Here is a 21,400-nt window from a genome sequence, read left to right as displayed (position 1 = left end):
GTTTGGGTCATGTGGCTTAAAAGGGGCGGTCCAAAACTTTGAGGACCTGATCCGCCGATGCCGGGAAAACCGTGAGCTGTTAGACAACCGAGGAAGAAAAAACATGTCAAGCTTCGTTACAAATATGGGCAGCACGGTTTGGTCAAGATATGCTTTTTATTTTTTATTTTTATAATAATAATAAAAAAGTACATGGTGATATTAGTTATCACTAATGTCTGGTGTGCGCGCTCGCTCGGACACGCGCGTGTTACTCTAACCTGTTTGAGAGGCTGCGCGTGCACACCGCCGTCTAGATGCGCGCGCCGTTTGACAAACTGCAGGGTTACAAACAAGACGGCGTGGATAGGAGTGAACTCGTTGTACACGACAGAGCGTGAAATGAATCTAAAAACACGAAGTTACAAAAAAATAAAAATAAAAAAATTCTGCAGTTCGTGGAGCTCGTCTGTGCTGCTGCATCCTCTGTCCTCAGTCCGTCTACTGACGTCTGTTCAGCAGGTCACAGTTCTTCCTCAATCACTCTGTCCTTCATCACGCTGACTAAAAGTCAAGGTCACAGCTGACTGGGTTGCATTGCTATAGTTCCCAAATCATTTTATGTGAACCAGATAGCACTTGGTAAGTCTGCAGTAGATGGAGTCAATAAATTGGTTAATGTGTACAAACTTTCCCAGCTTATGAATGTCAACTATTCAGTAAACTATTGTTTACTCAGAGATTGCCTCTGACTGCCTTTCAGCGTCTGTGCTCAGACAGGACAGTTCTCTTGACGAAACGGAGACTATGGGTCATGTCCTGTGAAAGGACGGTAAGTTGGGTTACCGTTGAATGACGTTCAGACCTCACATCAACACTTTAAACATCTCAGTCTGTTGAAGCATCTAGAAGATGCGTTCCCCCCTCTGTTCAACATTTTAAAGATGAAGATCTGAAAAGTCTATTTGTATTCCATCCCTGTAAGTATGTCCTTCCTTCAGGAATGGGAAAAAATACAACAGAATAATTCTAGTAAGACAGGTTTATAGTAACTTTGGAAGAGCTGCAGAGATCCGCAGCTCGAACGGGGAAATCTGTTGACAGAATTATTGTTATTTGTGCACCCCACAAATCTGGCAAATAGAAAACTAGTGTTGAAAGAAAGACACATTAAGTCCTGATCATAGTTTGTCCGTAGGCACCAACAGGAAAGAAGGTGATCTGCCTAAAATGTTTGCCTACATTGACAATATAATGTGTTATAGAAAAGAAGCAAAGCACATCACTGTGAACGTCACTTGATGTGTCTCCATGGTGAAGCAGGGTGGTGGCAGCATCATGCTGTGAGGAGGACAGGAAAGCTGATTAATGGAAGATGAATGGAGCTACACATGACAATATTGTGGGAAAATTTGTGCTAGAGGCTGCAGTAGCCTTGAGATTGTGATGGAGATTCACCTTCCATCAGGACATCAATTCAGTCAGTTACAGTGCGAAGGTTTGGATCAAATTATTACTTTTGCAAGTCACTGTTTTCTCTCTTATGGTTGAGTAAAAGTTATCAAAATGACCTGAGGTTTGGATGTTATCCCCTAATGTCCTCTATGTTTTGCACATTTTAGCTTCTTCCTCGACGCTCCACCGGTTATTCAAGCTCACAAATCCTTTTTGGTTTAATGGAAAAGCACAATCTAGTAGCTCCAGGGGGGAGGTCAAAGTTCAGAACCCTGACTTTGGTGCTTCCAAACTTATTTGGAACTTGGCTGATTTTAGAAAATAATAAAAAAAGGTTTAAAAATCACTTCCCAGTTTACAAGAATTTATTACCAAATCTGTAGAAGGAGTAGAGTAAGAATGGTTTGAGGATGTTGGAAGACCTATATACTGTATGTGTGATGTGTGATAATGCCTCATGCGGGGGAAAAAAGCGTCACGGTAACGTGGACAGAGCAGGCCAGACTTTGTCCAGGCTGATGGAAAATTCCACCCGTCTCTGGCACCTAAATGAGTTAAGTGCATCAACATTCTTCGTGAATAAAGTAGTTTAGATTACTCTTAATGGGACGACTAATGAGTAAATGCACTGGCTCATATTTATGCTGGATTAATAAAAGAGAAAACATCACAGCAGAACAAAAAACACGATATCCTAACTTAAAAATTAAACTTCTGAAAAAAGAAAGAAAGAAAAAAATTCTGCTGCTAATGTTACTCATTAATGAAAGAAACCATGCGAGTGTGCTCTTTGTACCAGACTGCAGGCGGCTGCAAAAGTTCCAGAGGATAAAGGTTCTGGGTAGCTTTGATCGAAACCCCCCCTTTGTGTTGAGCTGGAGGGAAAAAAAAGAAAAAAAAAAACCTTCTCAGCAAGTGAAAGTGCATGGAAAAATTTCACAGGTCCCAGAGGCCATGGAGTGATTTCAAAAGCTCATAGTTTCGACTCTTAAAGCGACATTCACATTTACAGCAGCTTCAAGTCTTTGGAATTCCCACAATGAGGAGAATACACTGCGAGATGTCAGCACCAGGGGGCGCACTATGATGCCGTTTGAGTTCCTCCAGATTCATATTTTCACTTCACTTTTAAATCTGAAGTAAAAATAAAACAACAAAAGCTCTTTTTGGACAATAGCTGGATTAAAAGGTGCTTTTCACAACTTCTCATGTTGGTCTGGTCTGAACCGGGGTAAAATGATTAGCTCAAATACATAAACACGACGTCCTGTAAAGAGATGTACCTGTTTCTCTCCTGAATGTCTTTTAACAAAATGGGAACTTATATTGTTTTTAGATGCTTGTGTATGATCTGTGTACAGATATTTTTTTTCTCACCAACTTGACGACAAATCCTTTGTTTTGAAGTCATTGATACATTTACCTTCTTCGTCTCCAAAGCTGATGTACTACAACCCCTAAAAGTCCCTCTGGACAAATAAAGCTTGTCAAAAATTGATCAGTGCAGCACATATTGCAAAAATATTTCATTTAGGACTTCAATTTGGTGGTGCTAATCTCATGCAAAACGTAGAAGGTTAATATAGCACTATCTGACTGAGGAGAAAAGATCATATTTATACTCAACAGAAACAGGAAGCCATAGATGATAAAATCACTAGATTTTAGATGGATACTGAATTATGAACTGAAAGATACTTCTGTTAGGATTCCCAATAAATATTGCCGACTTTATTGGTAACTATCCTCTATTTGAAAAACATTTACTCAAAATTTGATGCCGGAATACAAGATGAACATGATGAACTTCGCACATCTAGAAATGTGGTTCCAAAAAATATGAAGGGTGCTGTTGTTATGAATATGCAGGTTCTGATGAAACAATCGTTTTTGCACACAAACGTTATGTTATATGTCTGATGAAACAGACATATAACAGACATCCAGGAGATGAAATAAAGCAGTTGCAGGGTATGGTACAGTATATTTTCTAATGTTCCTCAATTGTGCAAAAAAAAAAAAAAAAAGTGACACATGCAGAATTAAAGCGGGCCGGTACGTGTAAAGGTGCAATGCATTCGGCACCAACGACATTCAGGGGAGAGGCTTTTGAGGAAAAACAAAACATACTTACTAGATGTTTAATAAAAAATCTGATGGACTCTGTCAGTAAACAGAAAATGGGTGATAATTGAGAAAAAAATAATAATTTTGAAAAATAAAAAACCCAACAAAAGTTATTTTTTTATGTTTTTGCATTTGCGATAGAAAACAAAAATCACTTACTTAAATATACGTGTTTGAGAATATCGCTTACGTTACAACAGCCAATGTGAAGTTTAGCTCACCTGTTTAAAAGCACAAACACATTTTAAATCTACATTTGTATTTTGAAACAGTCGCCTAGTAAGCATAATTTGGCAATCCATTTCCAAGAGTTCACAAAAAGTAAACACACACACAAAAAAAATACAATGTCACTGTCATCAGTCTGATTTTGAGCCGATTGGATTGAACGCTCTAGAGTTCTACTCTCATCTTCAGACTGTCTGTGGACGGATGTTGGACAGCAGGGTGGGTGTGGCGTCTGGGTGATGTGTGTGGAAGTAGTACGCCGCGGCTCCTCCACCCAGGATCATCAGGCTCAGCTTAACCAGGCGCCCAGTAATGGAGGACTCAGGCTCCTCCACCTGGGCGGACGTGAAAAGAGAATGCATATGGTTTATATCTGAAAAGATAATGGTGGATTATAAGTTTAAAACTTCATGCAATAAGCGTGGTAAACGGTGTCCATTCAGACCTTCCTGCTGTTTAGGGGCTGGTACATGCGATCGAACTGGGTGAAGAAATGCAATACAGACCTTTTAGGTTGGTATTTATACAAAACAAAATCTCAAGAAACACTTTACCATTGTCCACATTTTTGTTTTGGTCCGGAAAATCAAACCCCAATAAAGTACAATGAAGTTCATAGTCATAATGTGAAAAATGGGCAAAACATCCGGGAATATGAATGCTTTCTCGAGGTTGTACTTGGTGACTAAACATAGGGAAATTCAACTAAAGATGGCGTCTTGCCTTGAACATCCAGAGTCCTCCTATGTCGTTGCTGCTTTTGAAGCAGGTGGGCTCCAGGCCCTCATCCAGGCAAGCCTTGACGCTGGTGAGACCCGAGGGGCCCGCCCCGATCAATGCGACTCTGCACCACGAAGGAGCTGCAACAGGACAGAAAATAAACTCAATTTTAGCAACCATATGTGCAGTTTTAGTTGAGCAATTCCATTGTTAAAGTTTTCATTTCCTTTTCCTCTTCCCCATTTCTCAATGTGTTTATAGCAACTTTGCTGAAACCTTTTTCCCCCAACTTTCCTCCCCTTGTGTCAACTAGTGTCCTTACTTTAGATAAGTCAACTTTCTGTAAATGCTTTATTTGATTTTAAACCAAAAGTACACCTTTGCAGTATTTCACTATCTGCCTACTTGCACCCAAAGCAATTAATAGTTCAGCTGCTGTCTGCATCATATTCTTATCAGCTTTTGCTTTCATGTTCTGTCATAAAATCTTCTCGGTTCTTAGAAGTACAAATCAGGGCAAAGGCAATCTTGCAATTCATTGAAAGCACTGGATTGTTGTCTTTATTTTTGATTAGATCATTTCAAAGAGTGAACACTAATCAAACGGCCCATGCAAACTCCTTGAGCCCTTTAGTTTCGTCTTATTAAAGCACACATGGACTGTAATGGTTTACCTATAAAACAGACAGAGATCTAGTGTGCCTTTTCTTACCGTGATGATCCTTGTGTGTCGCTGTTCTGTCCAGTTTGGAGGAGCATCACCTGAAGTGCAGTCTTTTATACACAAAAGAACCATCGCAGAGCCTCATTGGGTTCTTTTTCTGACCCAATTGCCCAAAAAGGCTTTTATTGGCGTGAGCAATGTTTACCCAAATCAGTGAGGTTTTTCTTCGACTAAAGTCCAGTTTGTGTTCCAATCAAGTGGTGGGAGACGGCTGGCGGGTGAACGAGTGGCATTCACTGCACACGCCATCTGCATGATTGTATTATTATTTTTTTTTATGCACAATGTCCAGCTTCAATCTACTGAAATATTGAAAGCATTTTCTACATTTTCTAGTATATTGAGGGGCCTTCTCATTTGTTGTGACTTACATTCCCTTGAAGACTAATGCATTCAGATGATTTAGTTTAACTTTTATTTCATTTCATTCACGTGAATTAGAAGGAAATCTATACATGTTTTTGTTTTTTCAAATGAAAATTTGAAGAGTTTGCTGTGTGTTTGCATTAAGACTCTCCACTTCTAAAATGTGCCGTTGTTCTTCAAATCTATAGCTTGAACATCTTGAATCTCTTCATTCAACATCTTGGTTTCTTTTGAACTTTTAGCTTAATTGAGTGACTTGTTGGTATTATCTTGATTCACAGATGAAAATATTTCACCACCAATTATGTAGCAGTGGTATTTATGAACTGCTCTCATGTAAAAAGTGTTTGACCCAACCTAACCATGTTAATAACGGAGTGCATAATTAAAAACATCTTGTCCTGAAATGATACATGGAATGAACAGCGCTGATCATGCTCATTTGGGTAAACCAAAATCTTTATGAGCTGAAAAATAAAGTCGATTTTTCCAATCATTCGTCACACACATGCATCAGAAATGACGGTAGGCGGTTTCAATTGCGTCCCCCATTTAATTAAAAATCTTTAACATATTTAACAGCAGAAGCAAATGTACTGACACGACACAATGCAATCACACCAACATATATCTGAGCACTTCAAGATAAAGCTTCAATACAGTATATTGGTTTTCAGTAAGCAAAACCGAAAACAGCTGATGAGGGCAAAATCTATCCACCACTCACATATTAACAGTGTAGCAACTTATTTTACTTTGCTTCTCTTAGGTTAAAGTCTATTCATATTCTTCACAGTAGGACAACCATAAAACAAATTTGGTCATAAATGTGCTATTCAGCATATTGTGATTCGCAACAGCAAAGGACGCTGAAATCTGGAAAGTCGCCATGTACTGGGAAGACCGTTGGTCCGTTGCTGCAGAAACAGGGCACAGTCTGACACGCGTCAACCAAACAGTCGCCGATGGAAAAGTTTGTCGAATGGAGCGTCTGGATCTGGCTCAAGCCAGAAAGAAGCCACTACGGCTAACCAGAACTTCACACACCTCAAACCAGGGTCCTCAGCCTCCGTGACCCCATGTTGCTATTAAACACACATATTTGTTGAGTCATCTCCACCGATGACGTCACTACAACGCATTGACGATTTGCAGAAATGCTCTATTTTTATGTAAATATTAAGTGCAATCATATGGATGATGATAAAAAAAAAATGAACTCCTAAGCATGCACACTCAAACACACGCTGTGAAATAATAGCTTAAGTCTAAAGGAAGACTCATCATGTTTAGACACCTGGATGTCAGTCTGGCCCATTTGCAGGTTATTGCCTTTAGAGATCTTAGAAAGAAATGATGAGGAATTTTAAAACAAAGATCAGCAGCACATTCACAAGAAAGGCAACTTTTGCTAGTTTGCAGAAGAGAAATAAGATTTAGTTCGGTTTTTGTCACAGTCATGAAAATGTGTTTGACACTATATAGCATACATCAGCTCCAGCAAAGCTGGAAAATGTTCTTGGTTAGGCTAATTCTATTTGGCATGCTGCACAGACAGGCAGATATGTTTACATTTTTATTACTCTATGTGGTAAAGAAAGTTACAAAACTGTACACCACCTGCTGACCTCTATGAACTTTCAGGCCATATACCGGATCATTAGAGCACAAATCTAAGTTCTCGACACCTTCCAAGGATTGTTTTCGCAGTGTGAACCAGGAACACAGGCTTGACACACCTGCAGTAGAGGAATTAGTTCATTTTCTGCTAGTTTTCGTATGAAAAAAGGAAAGTAGCGCATCTTCAGTGAAACCTCAGCCTTTGTCTGACTTTTGTTGTTTTTTTCACTAAAGCATCTATTTGTTCTGTTGATTTGATTGCTTGACATTGAGGAGAAAATGAGCCGTACTCCATGCATCACACATGTAAACTTTTAGATAATAATAATAATAAAACAGTACATCTATGATTTTTGTCTTTAGTTTCTCTACAGCTAAAGTTGTTCTGTAATTATTGATCAGTGAATATGTTGGTATTGAGGAGGTAGCCATGACGATGCAACATGTCCTTTACAGTGTAGAAAGCCTGAAACTGTTCTCCGTGCAGAGTGGAAAGGTAGCAGCGTTAGTCGATTATCTAAACAAACAATATGCTTAGACAGTCTCTCAGAAATTTTTACTTTACATTTAACAATTCTCTTATTTTCTTTCTGATTATTTTTGCAAATGTTTCACTTAAGAGTCCTTAAAAACAACAGTTTAGCTTTTATCTAATTGCATATTCTTCAGAGATTTTCTTTAAATGTTGGAAATTCAGATGAGAATTTGTCCCTCATTAGTCCTAAATTATTAAAAAAGGTACTTAAAAAGGAAATAATCAAGTGAAATAAAAAACTGACACCCAAAGCAGGGAGGCGCTGTGACGGATGACTGATTGTAAGTGCTAGAGTATATCAAGTAGAAGATTTGAAAACTTATACATGTTCCCGCTGATATTAATATGGCTTAGTGAACCAAAACTTTATGATTGCTGCTGCTGGGTGAAGCAAAATCCACAGATACAAGCAAACATGGCCAAAAGGATCAAGTGTAAACACCCAACATTCGACTCCCAAATCCTTAAAATATCCCCTCAGTGGTCAGATCTGATCTGGTAGAGCAGGGAAACCAGATCGATGCAATTCAACAGAACAGATTATCAGTCAGAAAAAGTGTAAACATGATGACAATATTGATTATAAGAAGCTAATTGGGTTTACTCTGAATCTGATGGGCTGAATATAAAATCTTAGACGTTAATGAATAGATCATCTATGTGCGCTGAGAATAAGTAGGAGGAGGACACCATATGGCTGATATTATTACTGATGAACTCCTGGTAATGTATCACATGGTCCAGCCAACCCACATGTTTGAAACAACTTTACAAATCTTACTTTAACAACAGTGACTTATCCACAGTAGTAGAAAAACATCTAAGCATGCATTGGTTTTGTTTTTTAGCGCATCTTATGGATCGGAACTCAAAACTACTTCTTATGTTCGCTTACCTCTGCATTAACTAATGGAAAATAACAAAAACTATCTTGATCATGTGATTTTTTTTTAAAGACATAAGCACAACTTGGTCCTAGAAATGTATTTAGTCACCGTGTGAATCCTGGTGAACAGGAAAGTTGAGTTAGCTAAAGTGCTAAGCAGAGTCTCCTCCAATTTGGTCTTTAATCCCTTGAACTAATCGGTATCAACCTTGTGATTAACGCTGATGATGATCTGCAGAGATATTTGGATCCTGGCATTTATCTGGACCCAGAGGACCCGAGTGCCAAACTCCAGAGATCTGAACATGACGGAGCGTCTGTGAGACCCGTCTTGATGATCTGAGCTGCTCATCCAAACAGAGGCCAGCTTCAGGACCCCTCAGAAGACTCAACCCAGGTTTTGCCTGATTACAAACATATTAGCGACATAAAACAGACCTGCGCAGTGTTAGGTTTGTTCCATAATGTTGTTGATGTTTAGTAGATGCTTCCTACCTACAAACCCAAATGAAAGGTAAGAACCAGACTGAATGTCTGTAAAGTAGCAGAAAGCAGTAGTTTGGGGAACTCTTCTCCTGGGTCTACCCCAATGAAAATAATTTTAGAGCAGAGAAATGGAAAATAAAAAATGTGCAGAGGCCCTTAAAGCAAAACCATTTCGCACCCCCTCTCTTCCTCTCAGTCTCTAAATTTAAGCTAAATGCCCGAGCAGCCCCTGTAGAGTTTCAGGAGAGAGCCACAGTATCTCCACCAGTTTGTACTGGCAGTACCCCATCCAAAACCCAAACAGCACATCGGTAACATGGTGCCTGCCCAGCAGCACCCGGCTGAGCCCCACCAGGCCCACCCACAGCAAGACCAGGACCCTGAGCGGCGCAGCCAGCACCAGGTGGGCCAGCAGGAAGCGGCCGCACATGGCGGCTCGGGTGGCGTGGCCGGAGGGGAAGGAGTAGCGGTCCACGGAGAAGGTGGCAAACATGTCCATTTGGTTATGAGCCGGCCGGCGCCGACGCACCACCGCTTTGACCGCGCCGACCAGGATGAGGTCCAGCAGAAGGCCTGTGGGAGAGACGAAGAAGAAGCAGACATGGAAGAACATCACAACGCTGCACCACAAACAGGAGGACTACCTCTAGATTACTAACAATTATTTTAATCCATCAATTATTCTGACAATTAGTTGGATAAAAAAGTGGCACAGTCTACAGATATGTTGTTTAACTCAATAAGCCTTTTTAATAGTGTTAGAGAAACATTAAAAGATGCAAAGAATCAAATACTTCAATTGCTTTTTGACATAAGAAAATTAGCATTTTATTACCTAAACTCCATAGCATTCCTTTAGTAAATCTAAACCGGGTGAAGCTTAAACTTAAAGAGTTCTGTGTAGAACATATTTACAGACAAAGGTGTTTTTATCTTAGATGCAAAACATATAGAGTTTTCTACAGTTTTGGCTTAATTACTGCACTGAAGATGTTGTTTTTTCCTCCAGTGGCCATTTTTTGAGTCTGTATACTCAAGTTAACGATTAATAATTTACTAAATTAGTTCACAATTAATTGTTTCAGCCCTACTCCACATACAGATTGCACTATAAGATTAGTGAAACCCATCAAACTTCAGTCATTCAGACATCATTGTCTTGGCGCCATCTGGTGGCTGTGTGAAGAAAGTGCCCGAGTCTCAGAACTGACATTTGCTCAAATCTGACAACACACAATTTTTCACTCCAAGTTTATTAATCAAGTTTCCAGACTCAGTAAATGCTTATTGACCCTCAGAAGAGACTGTAGTACCTCATCAGAAACATGCGACATGATTAAACCTCAGAGCGCCACCTCCTCAGTCCTCCTGGAATCAAGTTTTCCAACACAGACTTGACCTAAAACTAAAATTACATGTGCTACTAATAACATTGCCCAATGGCTTTACTCCAAGTGTCCTAATAAGTCCACACAGTGTGAGAGACTGGTGCAGCCTGCAACTCTCCATACATGCAACAATACCAGAAACCCAGCCGGCTCTGTTGCAGCTCCAACTCAATGCACGACGATGTACAGGTTCAGTGAACATCGAGCTTAAAACGTTGAAGTAGAGAAGAAAATGGGAATAATGGTGGCTGCACATTTTAACACTGTTAGTTATCCCACCGAGAAGTGCTTATATGGGGGGCGCTTGGAAAATTAAGAAATATAACAGGTTAAATTAAAAAATACTATAATTTTTATATTGTAAGATGTAAAAAATATATAAATATTTAGAAGATTAGAAGATGGTTAAAACCAACCTGTGCTGCACAAATGAAGAGTGTTGGGTCATAATGACCTTAATTTGGTGTTAAATCAGACCAAAATATGACAGGAGGAGCAAATGTTAGAGTTGGTGTTGATTTAATCCAATGGTGTCAATCTGTTTATTCCAAGAGTTTATGGCTCACTAGACCGTTTTTAATGAACGGAGGAGCAAAGTTAGAGTACGGTATTCTAAAACCCATTCACTGTTTTTTATTGTTTAAGTTAATCTCACTAACATTAACAGGTTTCTCAAAGGTCAGTTTGCCTTTTCACCCTTTCATATTCCTGGAGTCCACTTCCACAAGGCAGTTTTGAACAAACCATGCATCATTTTGTGCCAACAAATGGGATGTCTTTGTACTTCATAACTTTAGATTTTCTACTCTGTAAGTAGAAGCCGGTAAATCGCGTTTAGTGAAATGCGAGTTGAAACTGCCAAATCGGTATTTGGAGCAAAAGCTATTTAGAAATGACGGGAAATAAAACGCGGTCAGATCAAAACTGTCGACGAAAACAAAGCGTAAACCTCTAAAATAATCTGACACCAACAATCACATCCTAATCTGCTGGGTAAACCGAGTGTGAACCGAGCTGACGTCTACTTCTCATGTTACCAAACGCAGACTGTAAATATTGTTCAATGTGACAACCGCTTAATGTGGCGACAGCGCATTTTAATGTTAGACCATGATGCTGCAGAAATGTTCCCAGTACGTAAAAGGGAATAAAACCATCAGCTCTGATTAGAGGAACTGTTAAGACGCGCCTGATGTTTGGGAGGATTTATGTCCGCCAGCAACAGAGTGCTAAAAAATTCATGCAACGCCAGGGCAACTCTGCCAAAATCTGCAGGGAAACCCCTCAGAAGAATAGATTCTAGAAAAATGCTAATGAAAACAAGTATTTCTCGTCACATCATAAGTGATGCATTCAAATGCTTGGCTTCTTTTGTTCTAAATTATTAGATTTTTCTCTTTTTAGAGGTCTCATGTGATCTAGATTTTCTACAAACTTTAAAAGCCATGGACAAAATGAAAGTTTTAGAATTTAGCAAAAACTCTTCAGTAAAAATAAAATTATTCTGTCCCTAATTTGACCTTTGTTTCTATTGCTCATGGTCTAATCAAAGTAAAGCTGCAAGAACATTTAGGGGGATGAGTATGGACAACGGCAGTATGTACAAGAGAGTATGAGTACTTTTATTTTAACTATCTTTATTTTATAACTCTATGAATGAACTAGATGAATACTTATTTAATTTCTGCGAATTCATTTTAACACCACTCAATAAATGTAGATTTTACTTGCTTTTCATTATTTCCATTCTTTCTAATATTTGTGGTTTTATTTTTTGTTTCATCAGGACCTATGCGGTTTAGAAATGTTATGCTTCCCTTGATCAGAATCTCATTTAAACCCAATTTTTCCAGTGTACGTGTTGGATCTTCGCTTATATGAAGCACTAATTTATTTCCCCCTTATTTAAGTGTTTCACAAAGGTGAATAGCATCCCAACTCAAGATCTGAAGTAATGTAAATAAATAAATCTGGCAAATTTCTGTTTCTTTGAGATTAGAGAAACATTTGGTTGTTTTGTATTACCCTGTTGTTCACCATGAAATATTGCAGAATATTATGTCAGCGGTGACAATGACAGGTGATGCTTCCACATTTAAAGAAAAACATTATGATCATGACAGGCAGCATCAGTCACTTATAGCGAGGTTTATGCAAGATGTGGAGGCAGAGCAAAGCTGGGTTATTATGCTGTCTGCATGTGAACTAGTACTGAGTCCAGTTATTGTGTTATTTACAATAATGAACCCATGACGGAGCGCATTTACCCATGAGCAGGTTGAGCATGACTTCCTGTCCTGCAGCACTGTCGCTCTTGTACATGGAGTAAGCAGCGCCTGCCAGCCACGGGATGCCATGTCCGGTTACCTCGATCAGCTTCATCAAGGGGCGGGCGCTGCCCCACGACGAGTCCTCGCAGGCGCACACGCTGAGCCGCTTGGACAGCCAGAGGTCGATGGCGAGCAGGGAGCTGAGCGAGATGCCGATGAGGGACGGGTTGAGCCGTATGCCGTCTTCCTCAGGTGGCCCCTGACCGCTCGCCGAGCCCGTGGAGGAGCCGGAGCCTCGGCGACGCGAGGGGCTCTCCGAAGCCCGGAGGCGAGCGGTGGTCGGGTCGGAGCCCTGTCGCTGGAGGAGGTGCGGCGGGGAGGAGCGGTTCAGCGGCTTGGTCAGCGACACGAAGTCGAAGTTACTGCCGAGCACCGGGCTGCCATCCCTGCGACCGGCGTTTTTAGCCTTTGGAGAAGGCATTTCCTCTTCTATACGTTAGTATCCCGTCCACTCAAGAAAAAAATGATACGAAAACGATAAATGAAAAATGTCAGCCGCTTTGCGAAGGTTTTCGCTCCTTTAGCTCATCTGTTGATAATTCCTGTCACGTCCGGGTACCTTGAAGCGAACCGCCATATTTGTTGCTCTTTACGCAGAGGACCCTGGGAAATTGAGTCTTCTTTGTGTTTGCTGCATTGTTCTGGTTGGACCTTACGCTACGGAACCCCTTATGGGACATGGGAATTTTTTTTTTCTTTTGCGTTACATTTTGCGAAGCAACGCAAAAGGTTCTCTCGCAATAATGTACTGATTAGTTAATGCGGCATAATTGAGTACTGAAAGTCTTTCTTACGGTGTCGGTGGCCATTGTAAGGATTTCGTGAGGTTTTTCCACACGTTAATATCTCGTGAAATATCTGAAGTTTTATATCTTTTTCTTTAGGATAGAAATGCATCACAAACCTATGATATAAACGGAAACAGAAAGTGGGAAAGACGAAAAAATACATCCAAACTATTTGGACTATTTTTGAGTTATTATCGCGGGGTAATAGGTCATCTGACAGTTTTAATTGCGTCTCTTTTGTGTTGGTAGTCTGAATAGTTTAAAGGGCGGCTTTCGTGTGCAGCTCTATCTCAACCTGATACAAACAGACATAAACATGCAGTGAATAAATCGATGTTCAATCACTTTTTTGCACCAAATAGTTAACACTGAGGCTCTTTAAATGTGTATACAGGTTTTGCGAGGTAAAGCGAAATAAACTTTTTTCCCCATCTTTTGAAATATTTTTCAAAACCCTGTTGAATTTAATTCCACTGTTAGTAACTACTTTGCTTTGGTCTACAACAAAAAACAAAAAAAACAAACAAACAAAAAAAAACAATACTACGCACACATTTTGTCATTGTAGAGAATGTGTAAAAGTTGACGATGTTTGATTAAAGGCACTCCATTTGCCAGTACTTGTTACAATCTAAAAGTAACTGCACTGGTTGTTGTTACGTTACGTGTGTTACAGTAATCTCTAAGGCAGTAAGATAATAACAGTGGCTATAAACATTTTAAGTTTGAGATTTAAGTTGTTTAAATCAGCTAAAACAAGGGCTCTGCCATCTTACTGGAAAATCACAGCTTTTTTTCTTCGCTATCACTAAAACTATCACTAAAAATGCCTTCACATAAACTCACTTTGAAATAATTTGAAATATTTCTTCAACACTGTGAGTGCAAGTGTCATTTTCTCTGGACATTTACAACTAAATAAAATTATGACATTTTATACATAAAATGCTTCTTTCTCTTACTTTTTGTATTTGTATCGGTTACATTATCCATTCAGGTTCTAGTTAAAGATGAAAAGAAAATAAATAACGACGAATTTAACGCCTCTTCTCTGATTGGTCAGCGGTCTAGAGTGCGGTATTTTAACCACGCCCCCTTTTCCGGGTTCATTCATGCTCCCTTGAGCCGCTATCGCAGTGCCTGCTGCTCTCTTCCAGGTCTGTCAGCCTTTTACTTCACAGCGTGTGAGCTTCAGCTTAGATCCAGCCATGCCTGGGATTCTGCTAGGAGAAGTGTTCCCAAACTTTGAGGCGGACACGACTTCCGGAAGGATTAAATTTCACGATTTTCTGGGCGACTCGTAAGTGCGCACAGCTCGGAAGAGCTCTACCTCTCACCACAGCTTCTCAATTTTCTGCATCTTTGAGTAACATGTGTAACATGTGGTGAAAGCCTGCTCTCTAAAGTGTGGAGTAGAAAGTATGACATTACGGCAGATCAGTTCTGAATGTAGTTTTATTGTGTTTATCTGACTCCGTAAGACTTCCCAGTTAAGTGATGCCAGCTGGCTACAATAGATGGGTTTTATATAAGCAGGGTGCATAACTTGAATTGTTTGCCTATAATCTTTATTTTACATGTTTCACTGAGCACAGAACTAATTCAAAGCCTCGAAAACAGCCTAATTTATGAAATGAATGTAAAAACATACACTTTGAGGCTCGTTTGTTCAAAAATAGTGTTGATTTGGTGGGACTGTATGTTTTCCTCATGCTGCACGACCTTTTTAGATGTTTTCTTTTTCTAATAAAACTGGTCAATCTTGGCCAAACAGGATAAACCAGTTGTCACCAACCTCTAAATTCAAATTTTGTGGATTTCTTTTCCTCCTGCGGACGCCAGGCAGATGAACACAGATGTGCTGGACACTAACTCGTTTCTTTCTCACGGTGGGAATTGGGAGAGGCAGTCATCTGTTAAAGCTGCGTCCTAGATTTTCTTGCTTCCTGTTATGCTATTCATCGATTAAGATTGTTCTTGCCAATGCACGTGGAAGCTCGAATCCCTGGAAAGCACAGGACAAAACCCATTTTGAATAATTTGTTGCTAGAACCTGCTCCAGAGGGCATGGGGGGGGAGGGGGGAGTGGTGTGATCCTGGCCAGCTAGACGTCAGGTGATCCTCATACCGCTTGGGGCCAGGGGTTTTCTGTTCCCTTTTACTGCATGTGATGCCAAATCAAAAGAAACAATGTGATGTTTTGCTTTCGATGTCTGCCATAGCATTATCATTTTCTTAACTTATGTTGCTCTTATCAACACTTCAGGGGATTTGTGAATAATAAATCCAGAAAGCTTGTGCCTCAGCCTGAGGTTCCCAAACATGTGGCTAGAATGAGGTGCCACTGACCTTTTAGGCTTTACTAAGGTCCAATTGTTAATAGCAGTCATGTGTTGTTAACATCATATGTTTGTGAGTAAAGCTTGACGTCAATCCGCCCGGTGGAGGCGATGGATTTTATTTTACTGTATTTTTTCCTGCAGGTGGGGCATCTTGTTTTCCCACCCGGCGGATTACACTCCCGTCTGCACCACCGAGCTCTCGCGCGCCGCCAAGCTCGCCGATGAGTTCAAGAAGCGCGGGGTGAAGATGATCGCCCTGTCCATCGACAGCGTTGAGGATCACAAGAACTGGAGCAAGGTGAAGCATTCTAACTCGGAGCAGACCCAGAGTGCTTGTGGATTGACCGATGACGATCGGTAGTTGTTTGCGTTCTAATGGCGTGGTTGCTTGAAGTCCTCATGACCCTGGGGAAGCAAGATTATTTTTAATAAACCTCAAACTGAATCAGGGATTTCATCATTTTATTGACGTTTTGTGGTCATTGACTTTTACTGTTGGTTCAAAGTCCAATTATTTCAACCGTAGAGACACTCCTCTAGTTCATGAATGTTTATTGGTCAGTAAAATACATTTGACTATTTCTGGTGGGTAAATTAAAAAAAATTCTTAATTTAGAAATGTTTTATAAGAAGCTAAGGAAGTTTGGTTTAATCCATGTGAACTTTACTGGCTCACGGGCCAGTAAAGTTAAACATTAGCGCTTGTTGCTCTTCCCAACTAGAAGAGCAACAAACAGCGGTTGGAATCATCCAGTTTTTTTTCTTGCCAATCTGCACCCAAAATACAGTTTTGTTTCTCCCCCACCCCACATGCCCAGTTTATTTATATGGGACCTAATCACAACATGTCATCTCAAGGCAGAGGGGAAGAAAAGTTATGCAATCCAATCCTGCATGCATTCCAAATTATTCCAATTGTCAAACAACTCTATCTATCTTATCACTCTAATCTGTTAAGTTTTCTGAGTCATTGACTTGCAGCATTCACTCCTCCGGGATGAGCACGTAGCGGCAGCAGAAAATCACGTATGTTTGAGAAGACGGAGCTTACGCATAAAATAGACACGGAAACATTGATTGTACAGTACTTTCTATGTCGCAGAAGAGTACAAAATTAATGGCAGCAGTAGCTCCTTTAGTGGCTTCATCTAGGAGAGAAACACATCTTAGATAAGTTTGGTGCCACTTTTCAAGCTTATAGGATGAGAGAGAGCACATAGTCACAGCAAAATTTCAGCTAATAGCTTTATTTAGAAGAGATGCATGGTTAAACACTGGGAGTAACGGCCAAGTGTACCATCGATTTAAGGGTAATGTTACATTTTTGGCACTTGAATCTGGTTTTTGCTTTGTACTTTTGTAGTTTTAAAAGTAGGCATCTGCTTCATGGAGCTGGTTTCTGCCACTCATTCTACTTTTTGAAATTCTTTGGACCAGCAGTAAAGCTGCAGTCTGAGAGCAAAATGCTCTGTTGGGAACATATGGACCAATTGGATCTCTGATGTATGATGGCACTTGATTATTAAGGGCTTTATATGTGAGAGGGGGAGGATCCCCTTTCTCATTCCCGATTGCAAACAATTAGAGAAGTCCAGCCGTAACGTAACTAATGCATAGTCTAGTTTTTGCAGCATCAGTCCTGGACAAGATCTAGATCAATTGACTTAAAAAACAGTTTTTCTTTCTTGTTTTTAATTTTCTTTTTCAAAGATTATGTCTTATCAGAATTTAAAAGCAGAAAAATTAGTCATCCAGGTTTTTACGTCTTCATGCCTGTAGTCTACCTAACAGATTGGATTTATGGATGAATATAGCTGAGTATCATCAGCATAGGATGGAGATGAAAGTAAAAAGAATTGCTCCAAGCATTGAACCCTGTGGGACTCCACAAATGGACTGTGAAAAGATTTGGTTTGTATCAACAAACTGGAATCTGTCAGACAAATAAACCTGCTTAGTGGTGTTCCCTGAATCCCTATAGCATGTTCAAGTCTTTCTAAAAGAATATTGTGTTTTGGCCGTTTTTAAAGCAGCACTGGGCTCTAACAAGACCAGAACAGATACAAGTCCATTATCTGAACCCATTGGAATGTCATTAGCAACTTTCACCTGTGCTATTATTAAAAAAAAAAAAAATCAAAACTAACCACTCCCACTATTTTAAGTGTGGGTATTATTTTAAGTAACAGGTTAATAACCAGCATCCTTTTTTATGGTGTTTGTAAAGTTAATTGAAAACTGTTGCTTCTATCAAAGAACTGCTGTTTCTCTTTAATGTGTTTTCATCTTAAAGCTAGAACCAATGTCAGCCTGACCAGTGCACCTCTAGCTACAGTGACACTGTAGAAAACTCTTCCAGTCGTAGTTCTAAGCAAAGTGTAAAGCATAATGCGTCCGACGCCCCGTTACAGGATGTGATGGCGTTTGCCAATGAGGCCGGCACCCCTCTGCCTTTCCCCATCATCGCCGATGACAAGCGAGAACTGTCGGTCCAGCTGGGCATGCTGGACCCTGACGAGAGGAACAAGGATGGACTACCCCTGACTGCTCGCTGCGTAAGAATCCTGCTTTCTGCCTGGTTTCAATAATGAATAAAAACTAAAATTCAAGTTTGACCATTTTCTCTGGATCAGGTTTGTCTTAAAATTGACATCAGACTCTTTAAAAAAAAAAAAAAAAAAAAAAAGTAATTCAGGGCATCAAGTTTGAAAACATCCACTTGTTCAGGCCACAAGCAATGACCCAGCATATTCTGTGATGCACGTTTTATAGACGGAGATAATACTGTGATTCCTTCTTCTGTTTGATTCAAGACTCCAACCTCTGCAGGTCCACAGAGAACATGTTGCAGTTTTGAACAGAAAATTTTACAGAAATTAAGTTGTGTTGTACTCCTGCACAGACAGAGAAACCATGGAATGGGATTTCAGTATTTTGTGAGGCTCTGGTTAAGTTTTTAAAATGGCATTGGGGAAAGATTTTTTCCTGATTTTTATTTTTATTTTTTCCCCTTTTCCTTCCTTGTGTATGCCTCTCCTTGCTTCCATTCTTGTGTCCTTCCTCCTTTTCTTTCCTCATGTATCCTACCTAACTCCTCTTTTCCTTATCTACCGCCCTCATTTCTTTCATAGAGTTCTACATCTCTACGTTTAACACTCTGTTATCCATTAGCGTTTATATTCTCAGGGCATTGATTGGTTGAGAGGAAATACTTTCTTGCTCTCTGAGACAAAATTCAAATATGATCTGGGTTCATTTCAGGTGTTTGTGATCGGCCCGGACAAGAAGCTGAAGCTGTCCATCCTCTACCCTGCCACCACCGGGAGGAGCTTTGACGAGATCCTCAGAGCCATCGACTCTCTGCAGCTGACGGCGCAGAAGAAGGTGGCCACGCCCGTCGACTGGAAGGTACGAAGTTCAAATTACGGACACACAGCCTCAGCACTGTCCCAGTCTCAAGTAGATGACACGCTACTTATTTTAATCATGTGATGTGACAAACCATTGTCCATTTTTAATCTATTTATTTACTTCTTAACAATTTATTTTTGCTTTGTTTTGTTTCTTGTTAGCCTGGTGAGAAAGTCATGGTCATTCCTTCACTTCCCGATTCCGAAGCTTCCGCTCTCTTCCCCAACGGAGTAACAACCAAAGAGATGCCTTCTGGGAAAAAATACCTGCGCTACACTCAGATCTGAAGACAAAGAAATACAAACCAAATAAAAAAATATACATCGCTGCTTTATGCTTAGCTTTTTCATCCAAATCTGTTACTCCTTTCTGCATGTAGACATTTATAGGTCCTATGACCAACCACTAGATGTCCTCCTCCAACCTTCAAACATAAAGCTTTTATTCTGTCGCTGCAGAGCTGTACTCTGCCAGTAGATGGCGCCAAGCGTACACGTCACCTCCAACATGGAAGAGAAACATCTTATTGTTGGAGTGAAAGAAGCGACCTGTTATAAACGACTAAGAACAAGAAGTATCATGAACTGAGATGACTATTTACTGTTGAAGCCACATCTAAGTATGACAAAAACGGATTAATTTCAGAGCCGACTTTCATTCATTGCACGTACAGGATTCAATCAACTTTCTCTCATCATGTTCTTTCTCTTTTTGCCAAATAAACACTTTTTTGAAACTCCTCTGTATGCGTTATCGTCCCTGAGTTTTGCTTGGCAACTACGAGCGTGAAGAACTTTCAAATGGTGACATAAGGATGAAACTTCAAGCCGCTTGACGCTTAAAAGTTGATGATTTTTATGAAGCTCCACAATAAATACAATAATATAGTTGCATTTTAAATACTAATTTCTCACATACCCTCTCTAAACTCTGCATTTGTTTGGTGAAAAGCAGAGCTTTGGGGGGAATACCGCCATCTTGAATTGTGATATTTTTTTGTTTCTCCCTTTCCTCCATTAATCATCCCCTGACCTCTCAGGTTTATCTTGTGAGCCTTTAGAGGAGTCTGACCCCTGGGGCTAAGAAGAAGCATACTCAGGACATTATCACTTACAGACATTATTCTCTAGAGGAACATTTGGTTTTTAATGCTTTCACACATTTTTATTCTTATGGAGAATGTTGTAAAATTCTATATGAAATGTTTTAATTGCATACTGGTGCCAAAATGTCTTCCTAAAGATTCCTAGTAATGGTGCTTGAAAAAAGCAGGATCTTAAACCGTAGTAATATACCTGTATTTGGGTTTTAGTTTAACTGAATGGAATAAAAACAAAAGTTTTTCCACAGCATGATGCTGCCACCTCCATGTTTACAGTTTTAGCTGCACTTGTTTTTTTTTTTTTTTACATATAGGCTTAAATTTTTGTCGTTTTCTTAACAACTTTGGCATGAGATTGAATCACACACAGATGGACTCCGTTAAAGGACTATTTAAGGCAATTAGTTGCACTGGATTTGATTTAGTTATCAGACTATAGGCATTCTGCACCTAGAACATGTTATATTGAAAAAATATATATTTTTTAAATGCTTAAAAAATCAGTGTAATATAGTATAAATTGCTTTCCAGTTCACTTTTGTTGCTTCTGGCTGGTTTACCACATAATAATCGAATAAAGTATATCGAAGTACAAGGCGGAAATGTTATGAAATGTGTAAAACTTCATGATATTTATGCGCAGTGCTGCACGCTCATGAAGAATCCCAACGCCTCCCAGCAGGCTGGCTTCATCTCTAGACAGGACACCGAAGCCAAGATTGGGGTGTCTGTTTCTTCTTTGGGTTATTCAGCTGTCAAAACTGCAGAGCTGGGGATCATATTAAGTCCTTTAGTCTAAAGGTGAACACTCATCTTACACACACACACATTCACCATGAGGACAAAAGGGAAAGATGAGCGAGGTGGGAGTCACAAGGTGTTCAGGGTCCAGTAGAATAATGCTCGGCTCCCT

The 21,400-nt window shown here is 39.9% G+C and overlaps 2 protein-coding genes and 1 long non-coding RNA gene across 3 annotated transcripts; 1 reads left to right on the top strand and 2 right to left on the bottom strand.

Moving 5' to 3' along the window:
* Nucleotides 1-2,945: 2,945 nt before the first annotated feature.
* On the bottom strand, nucleotides 2,946-4,505 carry LOC114150866 (uncharacterized). The gene is made up of 2 exons (XR_003596849.1): nucleotides 4,235-4,505; nucleotides 2,946-4,124 (listed from the first exon to the last, which is right to left on the bottom strand). It is a non-coding gene; the product is annotated as an uncharacterized LOC114150866 (long non-coding RNA).
* A 1,627-nt stretch (nucleotides 4,506-6,132) lies between these two features.
* Nucleotides 6,133-14,635, bottom strand: plpp6 (phospholipid phosphatase 6). Its single transcript, XM_028027599.1, has 2 exons — nucleotides 12,782-14,635; nucleotides 6,133-9,699 (listed from the first exon to the last, which is right to left on the bottom strand). The coding sequence occupies exons 1-2, from the start codon at nucleotides 13,263-13,265 to the stop codon at nucleotides 9,332-9,334; spliced, it is 852 nt and encodes a 283-aa protein (XP_027883400.1). The 5' UTR covers nucleotides 13,266-14,635; the 3' UTR covers nucleotides 6,133-9,331.
* A 105-nt stretch (nucleotides 14,636-14,740) lies between these two features.
* On the top strand, nucleotides 14,741-20,131 carry prdx6 (peroxiredoxin 6). The gene is made up of 5 exons (XM_028027600.1): nucleotides 14,741-14,932; nucleotides 16,116-16,272; nucleotides 18,386-18,529; nucleotides 19,236-19,382; nucleotides 19,547-20,131. Exons 1-5 carry the CDS (start codon nucleotides 14,841-14,843, stop codon nucleotides 19,670-19,672), a joined length of 666 nt encoding a protein of 221 aa, XP_027883401.1. The 5' UTR covers nucleotides 14,741-14,840; the 3' UTR covers nucleotides 19,673-20,131.
* Nucleotides 20,132-21,400: the final 1,269 nt, after the last annotated feature.

This window comes from Xiphophorus couchianus, chromosome 9, assembly GCF_001444195.1.
Source record: "Xiphophorus couchianus chromosome 9, X_couchianus-1.0, whole genome shotgun sequence".
Classification (NCBI taxonomy): domain Eukaryota; kingdom Metazoa; phylum Chordata; class Actinopteri; order Cyprinodontiformes; family Poeciliidae; genus Xiphophorus; species Xiphophorus couchianus.
The sequence above is the reverse complement of the archived record's forward strand: the minus strand, read 5'-3'. Positions and strand labels throughout refer to the sequence as shown.